This window comes from Cynara cardunculus (genome assembly GCF_001531365.2).
Source record: "Cynara cardunculus var. scolymus isolate 2C chromosome LG 2, CcrdV1, whole genome shotgun sequence".
NCBI lineage: Eukaryota > Viridiplantae > Streptophyta > Magnoliopsida > Asterales > Asteraceae > Cynara > Cynara cardunculus.
Window position 1 is genome coordinate 64,031,144 of NC_037529.1, and position 22,330 is coordinate 64,053,473.

The following is a 22,330-nucleotide window of genomic DNA, read 5'->3' on the forward strand; positions in this document are numbered from 1 at the left end:
TTGAAATAATAATATATATATTTATATTTGTTTCTAAATAATAATAAATTGATTATAATTAATGTAGTTAAATAAAATGAAGATAATGCTTCTAATACCTTATGATCATTGTCGATTATATTATTTACATAACACTCTTATATATTATTTAAAAAATAGTATATTTATTAAATGACCAAACACACGAGTTTCAATCAATTTTTTAGTACATCATAATAAGAAATACAAGATTAACCGAGGTTGTTCAAACAAACATAAGGTAACTAAAACGTATTATCGTATCAATTAGGATTATGGATTTTCAGTTAATGGGGAGTAGTATGGGACCTATAGTCGGGGAGAAAATTTCCCGTTTGATTGAATACGCGAAGTTGGGATCATAAAAGTTAGTTGAGAAATTGTGAATTTGGATTTTACCGATAATGCAACTTCTGTACTTTGACAGTGTATAACTCACAAACTGTAAGTCAAAATAAACTCGTATTTTGCAGTTAGAAAGCCCTTACTATATACTATAACTTTCATAAAATATCGAAAAACCAGTTATGACTCTAAGTGGTTTGAAACAATGTGTGTTCCGGGGCTGTTTCCACCGTATTCAGGATTAATATGTTGTTTTGTAAAATTCGTATAAAATATATGGATAATCAAAATGATGTGGGTGGATTCATATATAAAAGGTAATATTGATTCTTATTAATTTAATATATAAATGTGATCAACGACTCATTTAGTTAACTTCAATAATTTAAAAAAAAATTATCGTCATCGCGCAACGCGCGATATCAAACACTAGTTTTTTTATATTGTGCATTTTTTTCCGTTCGGCAAGACTATCAAGTTGTAATTTTATCAAACTGATGTTTTCATGTTTATGATCAACAGTTATTGTCTTAGATTTTTTGTTTAGATCAAATATATTATATATTCTTAGTTTGATATCTAATATATGGTTTTTCAGCATACTTGGTTTTTATTTTTTATATGAGAATGTTCATTATACTATTTGGTGATATAGTTATTTATCTGTCGTCTTGGTGTTACTACTATTAAGCATTGAAGCACCTCTCTAATTTACAATTCAAATATTATAGAATGTTACGTAAAGTGCAGTATTTGCTTTTATCAGTTTAATATATGATATGTGGGTCATTGACCCCACTTGATATTAATTTAATTTTTTTTATGGGGGGAATGCCTATTATCTTAGTTAGGTGATATGGTTCTTCATGCATCTTCTTGAGCTTTCACTACTGTTGCTATAGCTTACGTACCCCTCAAAATTTAACTAATATTATAATTTTTTTTTTCATAACTTCAAATGAGATTTCAATTAAATTAGTTACAAAAATTAAAATCGTGACTTTGTCACCTTAGATGAGATTTCAATTAAAACTATGATTTCTACTTAAACAAACTACTAACATTAGTTAAACATTTATAGAGTACTTTGCAACACCGTTCTCAAGCATGGATAAAGAACTTAAATTAGCATACGGTTCTAAGATTGTTGTCAACTTCTCTTAAAAAACTTTTAATATTAATGAGTAGTTATCACACATATTTTTCTAAAATTTGTTTAGAAAAAGACTTCAAATTTTAGTCTATAACATTCTTTTTAAAAATTAAATTATCAAATTAGGGTTGGGTTCACGTGAGACCAAGGGTTTTTCGTGAGATCCGTAAGATCAATTTATGTTCATTGATCAACTTTATAAGCATATGATCTAATGGTCTAAAGTTGTACGGTGACAATTTTGTAATTATTGAGAAGTCTCGTGGCATTTATGAATATTCAGATTTGACGATTGTAGATCTAATCCAAAGATTGAAAATTGATAAACGAGTCTCACGAAAAACAATTGATCTCACATGATCCTAACTAAAATTATCAACACCATACAACCCACGATTGCAAGAGTAGTTTTGAGTTAAAATAACATCCAACAAAGAAGGGGTGCGGCCGTAGATGGGTGATGTGGCCGTTGAAGGGCTCAAGGGAGTAATGTAATTTAATAGCTTCATGGGCCTGTCGACGCTGCAGTGGGCTTCCCTGATTATGGGCCCAGATGAATTTGAGCTCATTGCCCATGGGCCAAGGCATGCCTTTCATTTGAATTATTTACTTTGTGATAATTATTTGATCAGTAATTATGTATTTAACAATTTACTTTACATTTTAAAATAACCGCAAGCATTTCAATATTGTAGCATACAGAATCAGACATAGGAAGGTGATCGGGTGTTTACGGTTCGGTTCGGTTCGGTTTGGTTTGGTTTAGCTAGTAGTGAAAATGTGAATTGAACTACATGAGCTGGATATCTGACTTTCTGAACTGAAATAAAAACCACACTGAAGCGAACTGAAAATAAGGTGGTTACCTATGCTTTGCTTCATGGTTACCCAAAATTAATATAAATAGTATTTACAATATAAAAATGGTATTGAAATATAACATCTAAAACAATTACAACAGATAAATGAAATAATCAAAACGCTACAAATTAAAATAAGTTTAATTGTTTAAAAATATTCATTTTCAGTTAATGTCGACTCCATCACGGCTTTATACCACCAATTGTAATCATCCACCGTAATATTTGAAACCAAAACGTAAAAACTCTTATACATTTAACTTTGGGTTAAATAAATATATAAATATTAAAAAGTTTAGGGGCTATTTGTGTTAAGCTTTTAAAGTGGAGGGTTTAGAGTAATTTTTGGGTTCATATAAAAGCTCCACCTCCTAGTTTTAGTTCCGGATCATTAAGCTTACCTAAAAACTCTTAGGGACCGTTTAGCAAACACTTACCCGGTAAGCGTTTACTGATAAATTTAATACTATTATTTACTTACCGGATAAGATTTTAGTCCACCAAACCGGTATCGTATGCAACAATTTACTCGGTACGCTTACCATGGTAAGAGTCGTCGCATTCATTTACCGGGTAAGACTCTTGGTTCTTATCTCGCTCTTACCAGATAAGATTCTTGAACCTTACCATATTCATCCAGTAAAGTAAAATCACTTGATGTTCAGTTACCCGATTAAGCGTTTGATAAACAACCTCTTATTTTTCTTGAGTGTCTATTGGTGCAATAAAAGCGACAAGGTTGATGGGAACCAAGTGGAGAAGCTTGATTAAAGGTTTTCTTGCAAAGTTTAATCTTGGTTTACTTACATGTATGTAATTTATTAGGTTATGGGATCTGAAGCACACGTAAAATAAAACCATGATCTTTTAAGGATCTATACGAACTGAAATAAATCGGGTGTTTCAAATTCATATCTCATAGTTAGAGAGACTTTGAATCACAACAATAAACAAGATCTGATGACTTCAAGGTATCCATATGAATAATTTGAATCATTTTCCTTCTCGTGACGCTAGTCATGGTTTTTAAAACTTAGAAAGAAAAGAAAGCATACGATTGTAGGTGATTTTTAGTGAAAATTGCAACACAAAAACTTGTATAAAATATCATATATTTTGTGGTCATGAGAGGTAGACCTAAAATCACCATCATCCCTACACCTTACTTGAGTATAAGAGATATCATACATTATCACTCTCTTTAAAGACCATGAGCGGTATCTAGCAACACATCACATCCAAATGATGAGAACTAGTGATACAACAAATTATCGGTTTTCAGTCATTTTTAGTTTGCACATTTAATTCTTTTGTTCTTGATGTCCAGCTTGAACATGAGACACTAAATGTGTCATGTTTGTTATGCACAATCTCTAGTTTCTTAATTCCCTAATTTAGTGAAAAAAACTGAGCATGATATCTCATATCAATTATGCAAGCATGCATGCATTTCCTCGGTATTATAATTATCAAGGGGTCCAAAGACATCACTCTCATCATAAAAGAGGGACAAATCGTATCTCGATACATGTTGTTCTACCATGTAATATATAACATACCCAACAATCATTTTGTCATCCAATTACCTAATGATTAGAATATATGTCAAAAAATATGTCACTCACTCATAGCAAACACATGTTTTCAAGTCAAAGAATTACATGTACATTGATACATGAGTGACATTCAATGTAGTGTTCTCATAGCGAGTCACGTCCGGTACACAAAATCTCTATTTTATACCCATATGTGGGCTCGATATCTCTATATGAATCATATACATATGCTAGTCATTATCATATTACTTCAACCTTAAACCCGAAATAATATTTAACTATGAACATTTAGAATACATTATTTTCAGGTTATTTATTTATTAATTTCATGAAACAAAACTCAAAATTACAATCATCCATGTGATTGGTTTTTGGGCATTCACTAACAGAATCTTCCTCTTATTTCTTTTTAAGTCAAGGATTGTTTCATAGTTTTTGTTAACGTGGGAAATTTTTGGATTAGTTGAAGCATAGATGTTCAAGTTTGTCTAGGGGTGAATATATTATAATTCAGATACATATCACAAAGAGCCGGAGCTGTGTCCAGGGGGTTGTGCTACTAGATAGGTCGCATAAGTTTATGAGGTGTCGTTTTTCAGTATTTCTTTCGTATCATTTTTGGGTCTTTCGGGGTATTGTTTGCATGTTTTAGAGATTGTTTAGAGTTATGAAGGAGTCTACATGTTTATATTGTGATCCATGTTTCCCTAATTTAGATTCACATGTTCATTTTTGAATTTTCGTATTGGCTAATGTTTATTTCATCGTACACCTTATGAAGGTGAGTTTTCTTATAACCTTTTCGATTTAAAACGCATATGTTATTAAATGATTATTATTTTGATATTATATCTTATTGGCATGTTTGAATTATTACTGTTAACTATGATATGTTGTTTGAATACATGTTGTTGCAAATTAACACGTGTGGTTTAATGATTGATTCTTGAATTAAAGAGACTTGCACAACTTAAACTCGTGTACGTATGTAGCTTTAATGGTCTATGGAGGGGGGATGTATAAAATTTAAGCCATGAATATGTTTTGTTTAATGGGTCGTTGTCAATACTGACTGTGATTTTATTGGAATATGCGTTTGTTTTAGAAAAATAATTGGCGTGGCTACTTTCCTGGGAGGGATGTAATGCCTGAGAGTCTACTTTATGACTAATTGATTTAAAAGTTTTATATTAACTGGTTTTGTGATTTTTTCACTAGGTCTTATGGTATAACCCTCAATTTTTTTTTTCAAAGATATGCATTTCAGGGCAACATCAGTTAGAAATTAAAGAAAAGAAAAAAGCATGAGACCATCTTATGTGAATTGTTATGTTTGAAGTCTGTCAAAGAATTTATGAAGTCTTCTTTTGATTTTCTTGTTATGTGAACCCTTTTGTATAAAGATCTTATTAGCAAAAAGTTTGTGGTAGCTTTCAGACATTTGTATAGTTTTGTATAAAGGGACCCAATCTGTATTGTTAATATGGTTTGTTATGTATAAATTATGTGTTATATATTATGTGGAATTGTGGGTTCTTACACGAAGGGATGATAAACTTACCATCCATATAATCAAATGTTAAAAAGTTGGTCGGTACTGGTCAAAATAAGAAATTTTGAAACTTTGTAACATTCATTTTCTTGATAATAAAAACTATTTGTGACACAAAATAGGAACTAAGAGCAACATTCGTTACATTTTATGTTAACAACTATATACAAAAGAAGTGTGAAAGCAGAACAAATATTTTCTCAATAATATGTTTATTTATTTTCATAGTAAAAACATAATTTAATGTGTCAAGTCGACTTGCCCAAATGACCGATTATGCATTATAATCTAGCACCATCGTGCACAGTTTCTTCATTGATTCCAATGAGTTTCACTAAATGCTAAATTTCCATACAATTATGTTAAGATTTGTTTCATAAAATGTCAAAATTTTGTGTTACGTTTTACCGACCCATATCTCAACTCCACGATCAATTAGGACATGGATAAATTGTGTTAAAACCAGGCTATCCAGTACTTTTGGGCGGATTCATGTACGGGCTAGGGGTATGTCCCGTGCCATTACTCAACTCTCCCAATACAGTGAAAAAAACATCAAGTCTAAAATTGTCACTCTTTTTGACTCGATGTGTCATCGGATGGCATGGTTATTAGAAAACTAAATCCATAATACTATATCAACGCTTAGTTTTATTTTTGATAGTTAATGATGATGGAATAAATAAAACCTTAAGTGTAAATCATTGAGTCCAACAGCTGGATCTCCTGCCTCATATCTTGTCTTTAACTTTCGTTGAGAACCCTTTTGGGGAATATCTTCATCGTAATCAACTTTGTATGCTTCGTTCAAGCAATCTTGGCAGTTGCATACGTCGTACCAACAATGTTGGTAAGAATAGATCCGATTTTTTCATATATGTATTATATTAATTCTGTAACTGTAATTAAATTTTTTTATGGCAAATAGTTTGTGTCATTGTTAAAGAAGTTGGATGAGTGACAATAGCATACTTGAATGGCTAAGCGGCAGTTTATTAAATGCTTACTCGGTAGGTGTTTACCGAGTAATTTTTCTCATCTGATAAACACGACAAGACCTTAGAAGCTTACCATGTAAGCGTAATTATAAGGATAGAGAGTCTTATCCGGTAAGTGAGGGTAATGACTCTTACCCGGGTAAGTATTTACCAAGTAAATTGTCGCATATCATTCATTTTGATGTATTACGATCTTATCCATAAAATAAAATATAGTATTGACTTATAACGGTAAATACTTACCGGGTAAGCATTTAAGTAAACAACCCCTAAATCTTACTATCATCTCCATTTAAGACACCAAAATTTACACCAAATGTACTATTTTCGTTATTTCCTTCTTCAATGGATACTAAAAAACCAGAATATAAGAAATAGTAATAACGAAATGGAAAAAAAAAACTAGTTTTATATTAAAATATTATAAAGAATAATGTAATGAATTAAAATGGTTTATTTTCTTTCGTATGTAATTCAATATATACTTATCTTTTGTATCTACTTTGGTTTGATTCAGATATCTACTAAAACATATGCTTTAAAGATGGATTTGGATATTCATTTGTGCATATCCGAATTGATATCATATACGTGTCATAAATATTGAATAGGAAATAAGAAAGAATTGATGAATAATAGAGGGAATATTTAAGGCGATTCGACGGTAGGTCGGGCGTATGCTTAAGGCCCATTAAAATTAGGGGTCCAAATTTTTTTAGTATATATAATAGTAATTATAAAAAAATTATTAAATATAAAAGATATAAAAAATTAATATATTAGGTACATAAAAGATTTTGGTACTACATTAACTATTAAAGACTCAAACATGTAGTAATTAAATATATTGTAGAAGAAAAAACATAAAAAAGTTAATTTGTTGTTCATTATATAATATTGTTTAATGTTTCTAAGTTTTTTTTGTATCTAATACTGACGTCGAAAACTACTTGCCTCGAGAATTTTAATACAATATCCATAATTCATCTCCGATTGACTCTTTTGACTCTTCCATCCTCACATGGATTCTATTTTTGTGTTAAAATATAGTAGATTTTCTTGTTATTAGCTAATAAAACTGTTGATCATCTCTCTTAGTGATTTGATGATAATCCATTTTCATTTATACGTTGTAGTTATGTTCCTGTCTTTTCAGTTCCAGTGATCATCACTGAACCTGTTCAGTGATCGCTGAAGAACTTGTATTGTAATTCAATTAGAGACAACTATACTTCAAGAAGACAACACTCACACCAAAGAACCTTCAACCAATGTCGAAGACTGAAACTGAAGATTAGAAACTGGCAAGTACGTGATCTGAAGCGGTACTCAGTGATTACAAGTCTGTCTACATATGTGTGAAGACTGCTCAAGCCTCAGCGAATGCCGAAGAAACCTCCAGGTTATTCCATCATTCAGCGATCAAAGGAAGCTTGCTTAATACGATTATTGTTGTCTTGTTCTTATGCATACAAATGATAAAACCATACCCTTTCTAATAGTTAGTACGGTACGGAGCCGACTAGTTGACTCTATTGCCCACCAATTTTAAGTAAGGATGTCTGCTCATGAATAATGTTTTTTGTACTATTCACTGTAGTAAAGGACAAACCTTCCTCTTAAAGCTTGACACATACTCTAACCCTACCATATTGCATTAAATGAACATTTAATGCATTGGGTATAAATAGAAGTGTTTCTTCTCCATGCAGAGTGTGCGCAACTCACTCTCTAAACATAATTCTTACTTTGAGCATTTTCGAGCATAAGTAAAAGAACTTTTTTTTACAGCATTTCTTTTCTCATTTGCTAAGAATTCAAGTGTAACCAAAGATTGTTTAGATAGACTTTTTACCTTATCTTTCTGCAAACAGTCTTGTAAAATTTGTATTGATCTTCTCTATCAATATACATTTTAAATTTGAAAATATTGTGTTTGTATTCATCCCCCACCCATTCTACAAATTGTTTTACTTATCTTGTAGACCCTCAATGAACCAACAAAAACCCCTATCTTTTGTAAAAATTACCAACCATATAAGACGGTACAACTTATATCTATATTTAGAACAATAAAACTATAATTGTTTTTTCCATACTTGTTTTTTATTACCTAATATTGAATACATAAATTTATGTACTATTCTATCTCTAAAAGAAAACTAAAATCTCAAACTAATGAAACTATAACCAAAATACATTTTTTATTTATAAGATTGATAATTTCAGAAAAGTTTGTTTTAACCCTAACGTTATATTCTTGAGTCTTCTTTTTGAAAGAAAAAAAAAGAAAGTAATAAGGAAAGAAAAATATTTTGTTCTCGAGATCTTTTTTAAGGAAAGGAAAAGAAAACATAAATTATATAACAAAAAATTATTTCATTATTTTTCTTCCCCTCTCTTCTTTATAAAAAACACAAATAAAAAACTTTTTTTTTCCTTTTCCCTTTTCCCTTTTCCCTTTTCCCTTTTCATTTCTCATTCTTTTTTTTTTTCCTTCCCAAATTCGAGAATATTGTACAAAAGTTTAAAACGGTGTTAAAAAATATTAACACGAAGTGACAAGAAAAACCAACATATTTACATTGATTTACATAATATTACTTGGAAATCAGAAGAATTAACATTGTGAGCCCAAATGATGGCATTCTATGTACCGGAAATAAATCATAAGATGTTTTTGATGAACGAACTAATTGATAATGTTACATACAAATATTTTAATAGATAATATTAATTAGAAATAATTATTGATTAATTATACGTTTAAAAATACTCGAAAAAACGATTATATATGATTTCACTGCTATTTTTAATAATAAAAACAATATATTGAAAAATTCTCGTACTTAAAAATTGTCAGAAACGAAGCAGAAAATATTATTAAATTAATGGGTCAATCAAAAAGATTATATATAATAATAATAATAATAATATACAATTATACATATATTTAAAGAGAAAATGGATAAGCAAAGTGGTTAGTAGGGATCCAAATGGGGTATAGCAGTTTATGAGAAAGACCGCCCATGTTAAATAATAATACAGGTGGCTGGAGAGGTCGACTGTCTAAGTAGGACAGTTGGCAAAGATTCACTGGTCCTGCTCCTTCCGTCGACAATGCTTATCTATATCTTATTGACGTGCCGTTATCAATTGTATAAAGTAAACCATCTTCCATAACTATATTTTTTATCTTATTTTAAATTTAGAAACTCTTTATCATTTTATTTTTATCTTTATTTTAAATAAAAGTTTAATATAGTTGTTTCAATTTTTTTAGATTAATCTTTTACTTTAATATATTTTTATAAAATAAAGATGGTATGAAAAAACTTTCTAAAAATAATTATTTAAGAATGAAAAATGAGTTTTTTTATTATTATTTCTCATATATAAGTTTTTGAAATTGGATATTTACATACGTAACTTGGTGTGTAGGTTGTTGCTACTTCCTCCATTTTCATTCCCGTTTACAATTTGTTGTACTTGATCAACAGAGATGTGAACACCAAACATCCTAAACCCATATCTAGGCTTTAACATTGGTCATGAACCATTACCTGTTATGACGTTGTTACCACGTCACCACCGCATTTTGCTTTTATTGCAACATGCCGCTCTTGTTCATTGTAAATGTCAAACCCAAATAACCAAAAGAGGTGAGGAAGAAAAGACGTCAACTGGGTCAGCTTTGTACATTACTTTGCATCATGAACAACATCACGTACGTTGACATGAAAAAGAAATGTCGAGAGTCCTGCAAGGGAAAGCCTTGAGGAAGGGGGTTTACTAGAGAAGTAGGAGGGGCCTTCATCCGAGAAAAAAAGATAAAAGACCAAAATGCCCTTAAGTTAATATAATTTTTTTAATAGAGTTAAAGTGAAGGACCAAATCATAATAAAATGCAATGCATATCACATAGGAGCGATTTTCGTAATTATTTCAGTTTAGAGTTCCAATCTGTAATTTCCGTAAAGTAGAGGGACCAAATGTAATTCACTCTTATTTTGATATCAAGAGAGAGTAAATATCTGTGGGCCTATTTATGCTCGTCGGGTCTTCCGCTTCTTCCACAGATCCCATTTTTGAAATCACGTTTCAGTCCTCCAGATTCATCTAGGATCGGAAAGAAAGTTGAGCAACATGATGAAGGGGGTAAAGAATTACCTGAGGATGCCCACTGATCCAACTATATCAGAAGCAACATCCAAGTTGATCAATTCAGATTTGAAAGAAATCGGAGATGCCACCAAGAAACTGGCTGATCATGTCATCAAGCTCGGAGTCAGCGGTGGTTTGATTACTACCATCCTTCAATGGTTCGCGTGCTTTTCCGCCATGTAAGTAAAATCAACGGTTTCTTACAACCTTCTTCCTGTTTGTTTAATTGATTTTGATTGGATCTTAATTGTTAATTGTTAATTGTTGCTTGTTATGCTACAGTTATTTGCTGGTACTGGATCGAACAAACTGGAGGACGAATATGCTCACTTCACTCTTGGTCCCTTACATCTTTTTAACCTTTCCTAATTGGCTCTTCGGAATTTTGAGGTATAATATCAGAAGCAGATGGAATCGTACCTCTCTGTTCATCGTTGTTCATATTTTAAACATAGTTTTGTTTTGTTTCTTGGTTCAGAGGAGACATCGGGAAATGGATCACCGTCGTCGGAGTTATATTGCGTCTCTTCTTCCCTAATCATTTTCCAGGTAAAGTTACCCCCAATTTAATGGTTTTCCTTTTTTGCGATCTAAATAGATCTGTTTCTGTTTAGAGTTGCGATTGATATCGTTCTTATGAATGAACGATTGAATGCAGATTATTTGGAGTTGCCGGGATCTCTGGTCCTTTTGGTAGTGGTAGCTCCGAGCTTCTTAGCTGGGTATGTAAGAGCAGGGTGGATAGGCGTGATTATCTGTCTAGCAATCGGGTGCTATCTTCTCCAAGAACACATCAGAGCTTCCGGAGGTTTCAGGAATGCATTCACCAAGAGCAACGGCATTTCCAACACAATCGGTATCGTTCTCTTGTTCGTCTTCCCCGTCTGGGCATTGATCGGCTTAATATAATCCAACACCTTGTGTTGTATTGTATTATAATAATAAGGTGTTTTTGTATATCAATCCTTCTTTCCTTTCTTTCATTTGAGGTGTGTGATTGAGACTCCATATGTAATTTGAGACCCCTTTGTTTATTTAATTAGAACAACACCATTAGTTTGCATTCCATCGTTTCGTGTCCTGATTGTTCTTTATTTACTCGCTAAAGTTTGAAGTTTTATTTCACTTCTTGTTAATAATAAAAGTCTACATTGAAATCTGAATCAATAAATATATAAATCTTGGTTATATTAATCCAAATTTGGTTAGTATAGAAAGTGACAATTTAATACAAGGTTTTACTTTTTGTAATAGATTGTTAAGGACCTACCATTAACCATTTTATATAAAGCTTACGATGTTAAGGACCTACCATTAACCATTTTATATAAAGCTTACGATGTTAAGGACCTACCATTAACCATTTTATATAAAGCTTACGATGGATGCTACACCACAAAACAAGAGTTGTTCCTACTTTTGGCCGAATTCTGTTACAGTTGGCAAAAATGAGTGGATCGAATAACATTTAGAATATATGTTGGTCGATATTTAAGATGGTCGACTTGGTTGGTCTTTTGATATTATTTTGTTTTTTTTTTTCGGTTTAAAAATAATAAATGCATTATATATGATTACAATGCTACAACATTTTGATTATATTTTTTTTGCTTCCATTCGTCTATTAAAAAAGCGAAATGTGAATTATAGTTTTGTTCATGTGATTTACATTTTGTATTGCCAAAGATTTAAAACCAAAATAAATATGAAAATGAGACTTTCATTATGCATTTGAGTTCTTCCCTTTAGACATAGGTATGGGGCGGAAACCTTAATCCCCGTCCCCGATTACTTATTTCTATCCCCGTTTCTGTCCTCATTCCCGCCGGGGAATATAATCGCATCCTCATCCCCAACAGGGAATGGGATCCCCAACAAAGAATGGGGATCCCCGACGGATAAATGGGGATTTTTTTCCGTTTATGTAAGTTATTTTAAATTAACTATATGAGAGACCATACATGTTTAAATCTCAAACATTTTCAATAAACCTAAAACCAAAATAAATTTAATTTAATACAAAAAAAACCACAACATAATAAAAGAACTAATAACTTAAAACCAAAAAATATTTAATTTAATAAAAAAAACTTAAATTCACGTGTACCAACTCTCACCGGGACCCAACTCTCTCTCTCTCTCTCTCTCTCTCTCTCTATATATATATATATATATAGGGAAGAGTTCAAACGAGAACCCCTGTGATTTACGAAAACACGAGAACAACTCAATAGCCACATATTGTGATAAAAAATAAAATTAAAAGATTTTTAAAATTAAACTTAAAATTTAAAAAGATTCAAAAAATTTAAAATTAAAAGGGTAATAATGGAAATGACATATTATCTAGAAAACAGTTAAAATCTTTTAAACTTATCATTAAACACAATCAAAATCTTTTAAACTTATCATTATCATCTACAAAACGGTTACGATTACAAGCCTAACTTCAAATCGCAAGAACTACGGACGGCGACGGTGTTGATCGACGGTAATAACCAAGAACACGCAACCGTAATCGACCAAGAACCCTAATCGAGAAGTCATTGCATGCAACAAGCGGACAAATTCAAAATATCTTTCAAAATTACTCGTTTTGAATAAGTTTTTAATCGATTAGTTGTGATACTCATGTAATATCAAGACACAATTTGGGAATGTCTATTATCACATCTATCACACCATTATCACAGCTCATGTAATCACTAGTAAGTCGATGCCATCAATATTTTGGGTGTCAAAAGCAGTTGTTGTTTATCACATGGGATGTTTATCACATGTGATAAACATCCAAAATTCTCACTTACATAGATATCACAATTATAATCATTGATTTGGTGTTACAAGTTGAAGGTGAAATTAACCATCTTGATTACAAAAATAGCTGTCATTTTTCACTTGCTGATTTACATTATTTACTAGCATCAATCATATGTCTATTATCACACCATTATCACATCTATCACACCATTATCACAGCTCCTGTGATCACTGGTAAGTCGATGTCATCAACATTTTGGGTGTCAAAAGCAGTTGTTGTTGCATCATTTACATAAATTTAATGGAAAACGAACCAAACAGTATCCACATACATATAAACATCTGGTTTATCACATGTGATAAAACATCAAACTTTTCAATTTAAATGTTTATCACATGTGATAAACATCAAAATTTTCAATTCCAACAGTAGAATAACATTAAACTCAAATCAACATATACCAAAAACAATAAATGGGCAAAAAATGTTTACATTCACAAGTCCTTCTACTTTTTATCACATGTGATAAAAACCCCAAAAAACCATTCATGAAAATTGATGACATATTTTAATGTTATCACATCGAACCTTCCTCGTCGTTATCAGAACTACTTTCAAAAAAGCTGTCTTCAAGAAAACAATCTTGAGAAAAGCCCACAGAATCGTCGTTCGAATAACTTGATCCTGAACAAACTTCCTTACCAACAACATGCAAGTCGTCCATTTTAGATAGACAAAAATATGGACACTACCGAAATGAAGAAAAGATGTTAACCCATCGACTATGTGCAGATTATGATKAACGAGAAGGAGAATACACATGAATGAAGGAGAAGCATGAATGAAGGAGAAGAAGAAAACTAACAGACGTGGAAACATGAAAGGATAAACATGATTAATTAAAATAAAATAAAAATTATAAAAATTACTTAATTATATTACTGCCCTTCAGGGGCGGAACACAACCGTTGTAGTCCGGGGGGCCGAAATATAAGAGCATCTTCAATAGATTTTTCAAAATTGAGAAAATGGAGATTTTATGCATATTTTTGCTACAACAGACTCTCCAAAATTCTCCAAAACGGAGAAAACATGAGAGAGTGTAAACAAAAATTGATTACAATGAGAGAAAACATATCATTTTTTGTATTTATTTGATCCCAAGAATGGATTGGATCGAAACGACTTTCCTGCCAATGGGAGATTGGCTGGGGCGGGGAGCTCGAGKCTGGTTTTAATAGAGTTTTAATTATCCATTTTGGAAATTTTTTGAAGAATATGTTGAAGATGCTATATTATTGTAAAAATTTGTAAATCTAAATGATTTGTTTTTAGACTATTAAATTTTAGAAAAATATTGATTAATGTAATATTAAAACTCGAAACATTCAAAGTATTAATAGAAAAATAGTAATACCAATTTAAACATTATTTACATATAATTAATATATTATATTATTTACTCTAAAAACTTAAATATTCAAAGTATTAACCGAGAAATAGTAATACCGGTGTAATTTACTTTAAAAACTTATATTTACATATAATTATATATTATATAAAAACTAATATATATAATTAAACATTAATAATTTATATAAAGTTCAAAAAAATTGATTGGGATGGGATTTGAAACAGCAACCTCAAGTATGCAGGTTGAGCAACATTGCCAACTAAGCTACTTAATGTTTATGTTTTTAATACTTTAGTTATAGTATTTATGTATAAAAACGGGGGGGCCATGGCCCCCAAAGGCCCCTATAGGGATCCGCCCCTGCTGCCCTTATTAAATTATTTATATATAATAAAAGTTAATTTATTAATTAAAAAAGTTTGAGGTTATTGGGTTGTCCTCGCGTTTTCGTAAATCACAGGGGTTCTCGTTTGAACCTCCACCTATATATATATATATATATATATATATATATATATATATATATATAAGACATTGTCCTCCTCCCACTCAAACCCTTCCTCTCCCCTTCCCCCACTGGGCTCCCGTTCTGCTGCATCATCCCTAACGGTGAAGACCCACTTGTGGCAACCCCTCCTTGTCGATCCGAGCACCTTGTCTCCTTCTCTCTTTCTCCCTTCCCCCTCTCCCTTTTGTCACCCCGGTCATGACTCCTCCGACTATCTTTCCCCAATCGTCTATGTACTCTCTACCCCTACCAATCGCCAATCTCTATTAAGGGTGTTCGCGGACTGGTTGGGCGGTTTAACCCCCCACCCACCCCCCAAAACCATAATGGTGTTTAAGAAAATTTTCAAATCGAGCGGTTTGTCAACAAGTAACCAAGCCGGTCAAATTGAATATATGATTTGTACCTCCATTGAAGCTATCAAATCCAGGGAGTTGGATCATCAATTACGCACCGATATGATCTATAATATCAACAGTGGAAATTTCAATTTAATTACAAAACGGTTGCTTCTTATGAACAAAATCTCGTTTTACTTATAAACAGAAGTTGTGATATTAATCAACTTACCGGAAACAACATATCGACTTCAAATGGCGAATTATAAGCTTCTTCACACGATAGCCACAAAACCTTTCAAAATTCATACAAAAAACAAATCTTCCATGGATAATTTTTTTGTAGAACGAATAAAAGATGATTCAGTGGTTGATATGTGTAAGACTTTTATAAATATATGTACGAATTGGAAGCAATGGCCTATTAGCTCAGTTGGTTAGAGCGTCGTGCTAATAACGCGAAGGTCGCAGGTTCGAGACCTGCATGGGCCATTTAAATTTTATAATTACACCCCTCTAATTTTTGATAAATTACCAATGCGCCATCTCTCTCTCTTTCCATTTCACTTTTGCCCTTCTTTCCATTTAAAGTTTACAATTTATGCCCCTACTATTAAAATAACAGTGTTAAACGTACGGAAGGTTAAACTTTTGTAAGAAAATTTCCTGATTAATATTATTATCCATAAAATAGAAAATCAATGATCTTAATTATAAACTTTAAATTATACGATTATTAAATAGCTTATACATATTTTTTTAATTTGATTAAAAATTTTATATTAAAAATAATAATAAATATATATATATATATATATATATTTATATATAATTGTTTGAAAAAGAACGGTGGTGTTTATTATTATATTTTACTTCAATGGTATGATAATTTGAATTTGAAATTTACACATACCACGAAATTTCTTCCATATGTTAAAATATGGTTCGAACCACAAAGGTGGTGCTTGATTGGTTTAAGCTTGATTTCAAAGATCAAAAGTACCAGGAGGTCTCAGGTTCAAATCCAAGGAGGAATAAAAATTCCCTTGTGGCCACGGAGGTTCAAATACGGTGACTCCGAGCTATCTGCAAAGCAGGTGGTCGCTCTAGGATTAGTCGGCTCACATAGCAGGTTGGATATCCAAGTTAATTAAAAAAATATCGTTTAATGTTGAATGATGTGCAAATCTACCATTTCTTCTTAGGGTTTTTAAATTTTTGGAATGGAGAATTATTTGGTTATGTAACTATGAATATTATGGTAAAAACCTTCATTGGAATTGAAGTTAATCAGTATTTGAAGCTTAGAATTGTTTTTGCTTTGTCAAATTCTTGGGTTTTTGTTAACCATCCATGTATTCGGGTGTTTTCATGTTTTGAAGAGTAGTCTTGAGTTTTGGATTGAGGATAATGAAATTTGATCATTGATTAGATGTTTATTTACGTTTAGAACCTTTGGAAAGGTTCAAGTAAGTTGGTTAATTCATAGAATCGATTTTGGAATGTTGGATGTAGAAGTTTGAGCTGAAACTGCAATGTTTGGATAGTTGAGAAGAAACAATGGTGTGTCAATGGGTCAATGACTTGCACAGTGGTCTCATAAGTGTGTGTATCTTTTTGTGAAGTTGAATACGTTTCACATTCATAAGGCATTGGCAGATGTGTAGCCAGTGTGTGAAGTCACAGATACGCATGACTAGAACTAGGTGTCTGTGGTGTATAGTTAATCGAGTGAGAATGTGGTCTATCGAGTCTACATGCATTTTTGGCATGTGTTTTATGAGATGATGTTAAAAAATGTGTTTGTTTTTATACTGTGGTTTACAATGAATTCATGATAAATGCTTTATGTTACATAATATTAACATCAAATTATCCTTAAATATACGAGTTTCTAGACTAAGGGGCCGTTTATTAAACACTTACCCCGTAAGTGATTACATGGTAGTTTTTCTTACCGGATGAAATGACAAGGGTCAAAATCTTACCCGGTAAGAGCAATGATAAAGATGGAGAATCTTACTCGGTAAGTGAAGGTAACAACTTTTACCCGGATAAGTGCTTATCAGGTAAATTGTTGCATACGATACCACTTTAATGTACTACAATCTTACCCGGTAAAAAAAATTATATTGTTGACTCCTAACATTAAACGCTTACCGGGTAAGCATTTAAGTAAACAATCCCTAAATATTACCGCTGGTTTACATTACAAGTTTACAACAATTAAAGAAAGCCATTTTATTTTGTGGGTCTCGTGGTTTGCTGGCCTGGCAGCTTCATGAAAGGAAAGAAAGAGAAACAAAAGGGGCCCGTTTAACTTGGGCTGCTTTGTGTTGTATTGGGTAGCAGATCAAGCCCAATAACGAATTGCAGCCCAGATCTGAAAGAGAAAAAGAGAAGTCCAATCCAGCAGCTCCAGAGATTCGTTAATGTTTCTTCCTGGCGCGAGTTTTCCGCTATGTATAGCCACGCCACAACCCGCGTTAGTCACTGTTTCTTTGCTTCAAAAATGCGGACGAGTTTTCTAGCGGGTTTAGTCACACCCAAGTCGCGTGCGTTTAAAAATCGAACCACCATGTTCTCGTCATGCGGTTTATTTCGATTGGAGTATAAAGAGGCTTGTTAGGGTTATGAGACTTGATTGGAGTTTGATTATCGATTGGATTTCATTTATGCAATCCTTATTAGAAGTGTTTCAAAACCCGATGTTTGAGGAGGATCCCTTGAATCCTATGGCCCGATTTTTGAATTGCTAGTTGATTTTAAGAATCCGTAATTGTTCTTAATTCCAACTAAGTAGCAAATAATGCATCATTTGATTACCATATTCACTTTATACACTTGCACATAATGGATCTTGGAGTCTATGGTTGATATCGAGTCTCTAAGAATACGACCCTACTTATCACTATTACAGGTTCTTTTTTAGAGGTAATACGCATAATATAAATTTTATTATTTGTTGGACTCTACACCCGTCAATTCACTGTATCTTTCGGTCTAATCACCGTTTTCAAAATTAAAACATTTTTGGGTGTATTTTGTTCAGATTGGTAGAATGAGAAAAAGGTAAGTTGTAAACCTTGAGAAGGAAGCGGTTTAAGTTATCGGTTTGCTAGTAGTGGGTATAATTTATACTCTCGTTAGAAGCTCGGTTATCTAGATTGTGGTAAGAATCTTAGCTTTGGCTAGATTTATTTGTTTTCGGTGTAAATTTGTAGAGATCTTAAGTGAATTTTTCTGATGGATCCTTAATGGATTTATTTTTGGTGATTTATCGTTATTATGGTAAATTTTGGAATTCGGGGCGTTACAGTTGACATTTTGAAGCTAGTAATGTCGATATTGTGACATTAACGGGCTCTTTATTAAGCATCTATCGTCTCTTACCGACATTCTTATTCCCAACATTTTATAGGCCCTATGCGAATGTAAAAAACGGTCCTCAATAAATAATCTTCAACAAATGCTTTCTAGTTTCTATTATCAAAAAATGAAATTAAATACAAGAAATGTCAATAATGCATATAATTTCCTCAAGTACTTGCTGACACGAAATTAATCAACCGTTCTAACTCAATATTATCTAACACAACTTTTTCAATACATAGTATCGTCAATCCACACTACCATCAAACACATTTAATGATACATATATCTTCCATGATAGATTCAGATTCTTTGGGTAACACCGTTGAATGCTCACAGTAACCTTTTGTATGAAACTTTTAACTTTTATTAAAAAAAAAATCAAATCCTACATGATACTTTGTATTTTTAATCTTCATTAAGAAGTAGGTACGATTGTGGCTTAATGTATTAAGCATATATAGTTATATGCATGGGACAAGAATCAGTAGCACCAGTGGTCTAGTGGTAGAATAGTACCCTGCCACGGTACAGACCCGGGTTCGATTCCCGGCTGGTGCAAAAGATTCCATTTTTGTGCCTGACTTTTCTTCTGCTTCAGTAATGTTGTAGTTGTACTATATCTGTTTAGGTAGGGGCCTTGATTTTTGGCGCAATGACACCTTGTTTTGTAATTGTACTAATAAATTTAACACATATTTAATTTTAAGCCCCAATACTTTGCCATAAAATTAAACACATATATTTGTACAATTAATACAACTTTGATCTAAACCGTTCATTTTATTTTTTCAGTTTTTAAATTGGTAATTTGTTCACTGTAGATGAACTGATTGATGGTTAAGATGAAGTTGCATTGGTTATTGACAGGAAGGGATCGTTCGTGTTTTCCTAGTGGGCAGAATGTCTCCACAGTGGCGGTGCAAGTGCACGCAAGTAATAAAGTGGTACAAAGTACCGAGATCGTTCCCACAGAAAAGGTACTACTGAGATTCAGAGATTTTTCATGAATTTCTTGCACGAGTTTCAAGATGTACATAAAAGTTGGATTTTTGTTTATAAAAAGACCGAAATATGACCGACTAGCTAATTAAAGAAATAAACTTCTAATATTAAATGATGGGCATGAGTGCAAGTGTTGCTTAAGATAACATTAACAATAAAATGGTTAGACTTTTACGAGTTGTTTATAAAATTCCATAAGGTTTTTACGTTTACCACTTCGAAACTTGCCGATCTAGCTAAAAAGTAAAAGGAATGCGATTCTTACCCAAATATCTTTGTAATAAAAATACTTATTGCTTAACCCCTAGCTAGATGCATACAAAATTTGCGTCTCCACATAATTATTCAAAGACCCTCTCGAGTTCATTGTGCATCACTTAAGCCGTATTTCGGATCCGCCCATCTCTGGGTTTAAGATCTAATATTAACACTTCAAAGTGATCAGCTTATCCGCATTTTAAGTGTCGTCTTAAGTGACCAAGTTACGAAGTGATAAAAGATAAAAGCACCCAAATATTATATAAACATCCTAAGTTAAACTCACACACATACAAGTAATTTAGCTAGACATAATAATTATAGACATAAAATAATACTGAAATATAAATTGCATTAATGTAAAACTAAATTACAAGTACAATGAAATAAAATAATAGAAATTAAATACATAAATTAAAAAGCATAATAATAATAATAAAAGAAAGAAAAGAAAGAGAGACACACTATAGAGTATTGTGTCTTAGATGGTGTTGGGGTGTTGGTGGTCCTCTTCAAAATGGCTCCCCAAGCCTCTTTATACAGGGGAGATGAATGGGAGCAAGGTACAACTAATCATTACCTTAAAAGTAATTAGTACAAGGCTAAGAAAATACAAATAAAAATAAAATAGAAGAAGGAAGACCGTTCATATACAACCGAAGAAAATATCTGGAGGAATCTTCAAGCTGCACGTTTCCCAAGAAGCTGTAACAAGGCTGGTAGACGTCCCACAGTGATGTCACAGTGGGCAGTGCTGTTAGAAAAATACATGTTTTTGGAATAATACCTCTTCCTTTGTGTTTCATCATCTTTTTAAAACTTTTTGGAATAGTAAGATAAAAACAAGAAAATTGGGTATTTAATAATAACAAAAATGGAGGAAATAAATAGGAAATAACTCTTAAAAATCAGAGTTATCAGTTAAACAAATGAAATAGGTTGTAAAATAAACCACCGATATATAGGGGGAGTTTCAAACATAAACCATGTGATTCTTATAAACCCTACAAACCTAATCTCAACCAGTGGTTTTGTTTATTTTGAAATTTTAGATGCAGTTATGAAAGGGGTTGAGAGTAAATTTAGGATATGTTTTAATCCATACCGTTGTGATACACTTTATAAAACAACGAAAGTAACAAAAATGCATATTGTGATACAATTTATAAATTAAGTTCAAAATATAACATATAAAACAAGCTCCGATACGATTTCAAGACTATATACTACATTATATAACCCTACTCCCACACACAAACATAAACATAAATTATTAATGGGAATTATAAAAGAATAGTAGAGTGAACCACAAGGGTGGTGCCTGATTGGTTTGAACTTAACTCCAAAGGTCAAAAGTACCAGGAAGTCTCAGGTTCAAATCCAATGAGAAATAAAAATTCTCTTGTGGCCACGGAGGTTCAAATGCGATGACTCCGGGCTATCTGCAAAGCAGATGACCATCTTGGGATTAATCGGCTTGCATAGCGGGTTGGATATCCAAGTTAATTAAAAAAATAGTGGAGTGTTAGTAGTATGTTATAATAATTACAATTTTATTATTAGATCATAAATGAAATTAATTATGGTCCCCTGAAGAAAGGAGCACCTTTGATGCCCATTTAATATCTAATAAATTGGATTGACTTGTCTTAGAATAAGAGAGAAGGTAGCTCAAATCTATGAATATGTTCACACCAAACCTTCTTTTTTCTATGCTCATTTACCAAACTACTAAAACGACATTTTCAAAATCATTAGGTATTTGCTTGTAAAAATTATACCATCTTTTTTGGACACATATTTGGATGTACATAAGCTAGCTTATTGAAGCATTACTTATAATAACGTTTTGGTAGCTTATTGTCATTTTTTTCTATTTATAACACTCATTAATGTTAATTATCATTTGTTACTATTAATTACAAATAAATATTAATATAACTTATATGTCAATAATATTAATATTTACTAATTAATATAAATTGAAAATTAATTTATTAATTAATTTTGACTTTTAAACAAACATTC

The 22,330-nt window shown here is 31.9% G+C and overlaps 1 protein-coding gene and 2 non-coding genes across 3 annotated transcripts; all 3 read left to right on the forward strand.

Annotated features, from left to right (window-relative positions):
- Positions 1-10,557: 10,557 nt before the first annotated feature.
- LOC112506772 (cold-regulated 413 plasma membrane protein 1-like) lies at positions 10,558-11,713 on the forward strand. Its single transcript, XM_025111035.1, has 4 exons — positions 10,558-10,825; positions 10,929-11,036; positions 11,125-11,195; positions 11,305-11,713. The coding sequence occupies exons 1-4, from the start codon at positions 10,629-10,631 to the stop codon at positions 11,553-11,555; spliced, it is 627 nt and encodes a 208-aa protein (XP_024966803.1). The 5' UTR covers positions 10,558-10,628; the 3' UTR covers positions 11,556-11,713.
- Positions 11,714-16,085: 4,372 nt separating this feature from the next.
- Positions 16,086-16,159, forward strand: TRNAI-AAU. The gene has a single exon. It is a non-coding gene; the product is annotated as a tRNA-Ile (tRNA).
- Positions 16,160-19,529: 3,370 nt separating this feature from the next.
- On the forward strand, positions 19,530-19,600 carry TRNAG-GCC. The gene has a single exon. It is a non-coding gene; the product is annotated as a tRNA-Gly (tRNA).
- Positions 19,601-22,330: the final 2,730 nt, after the last annotated feature.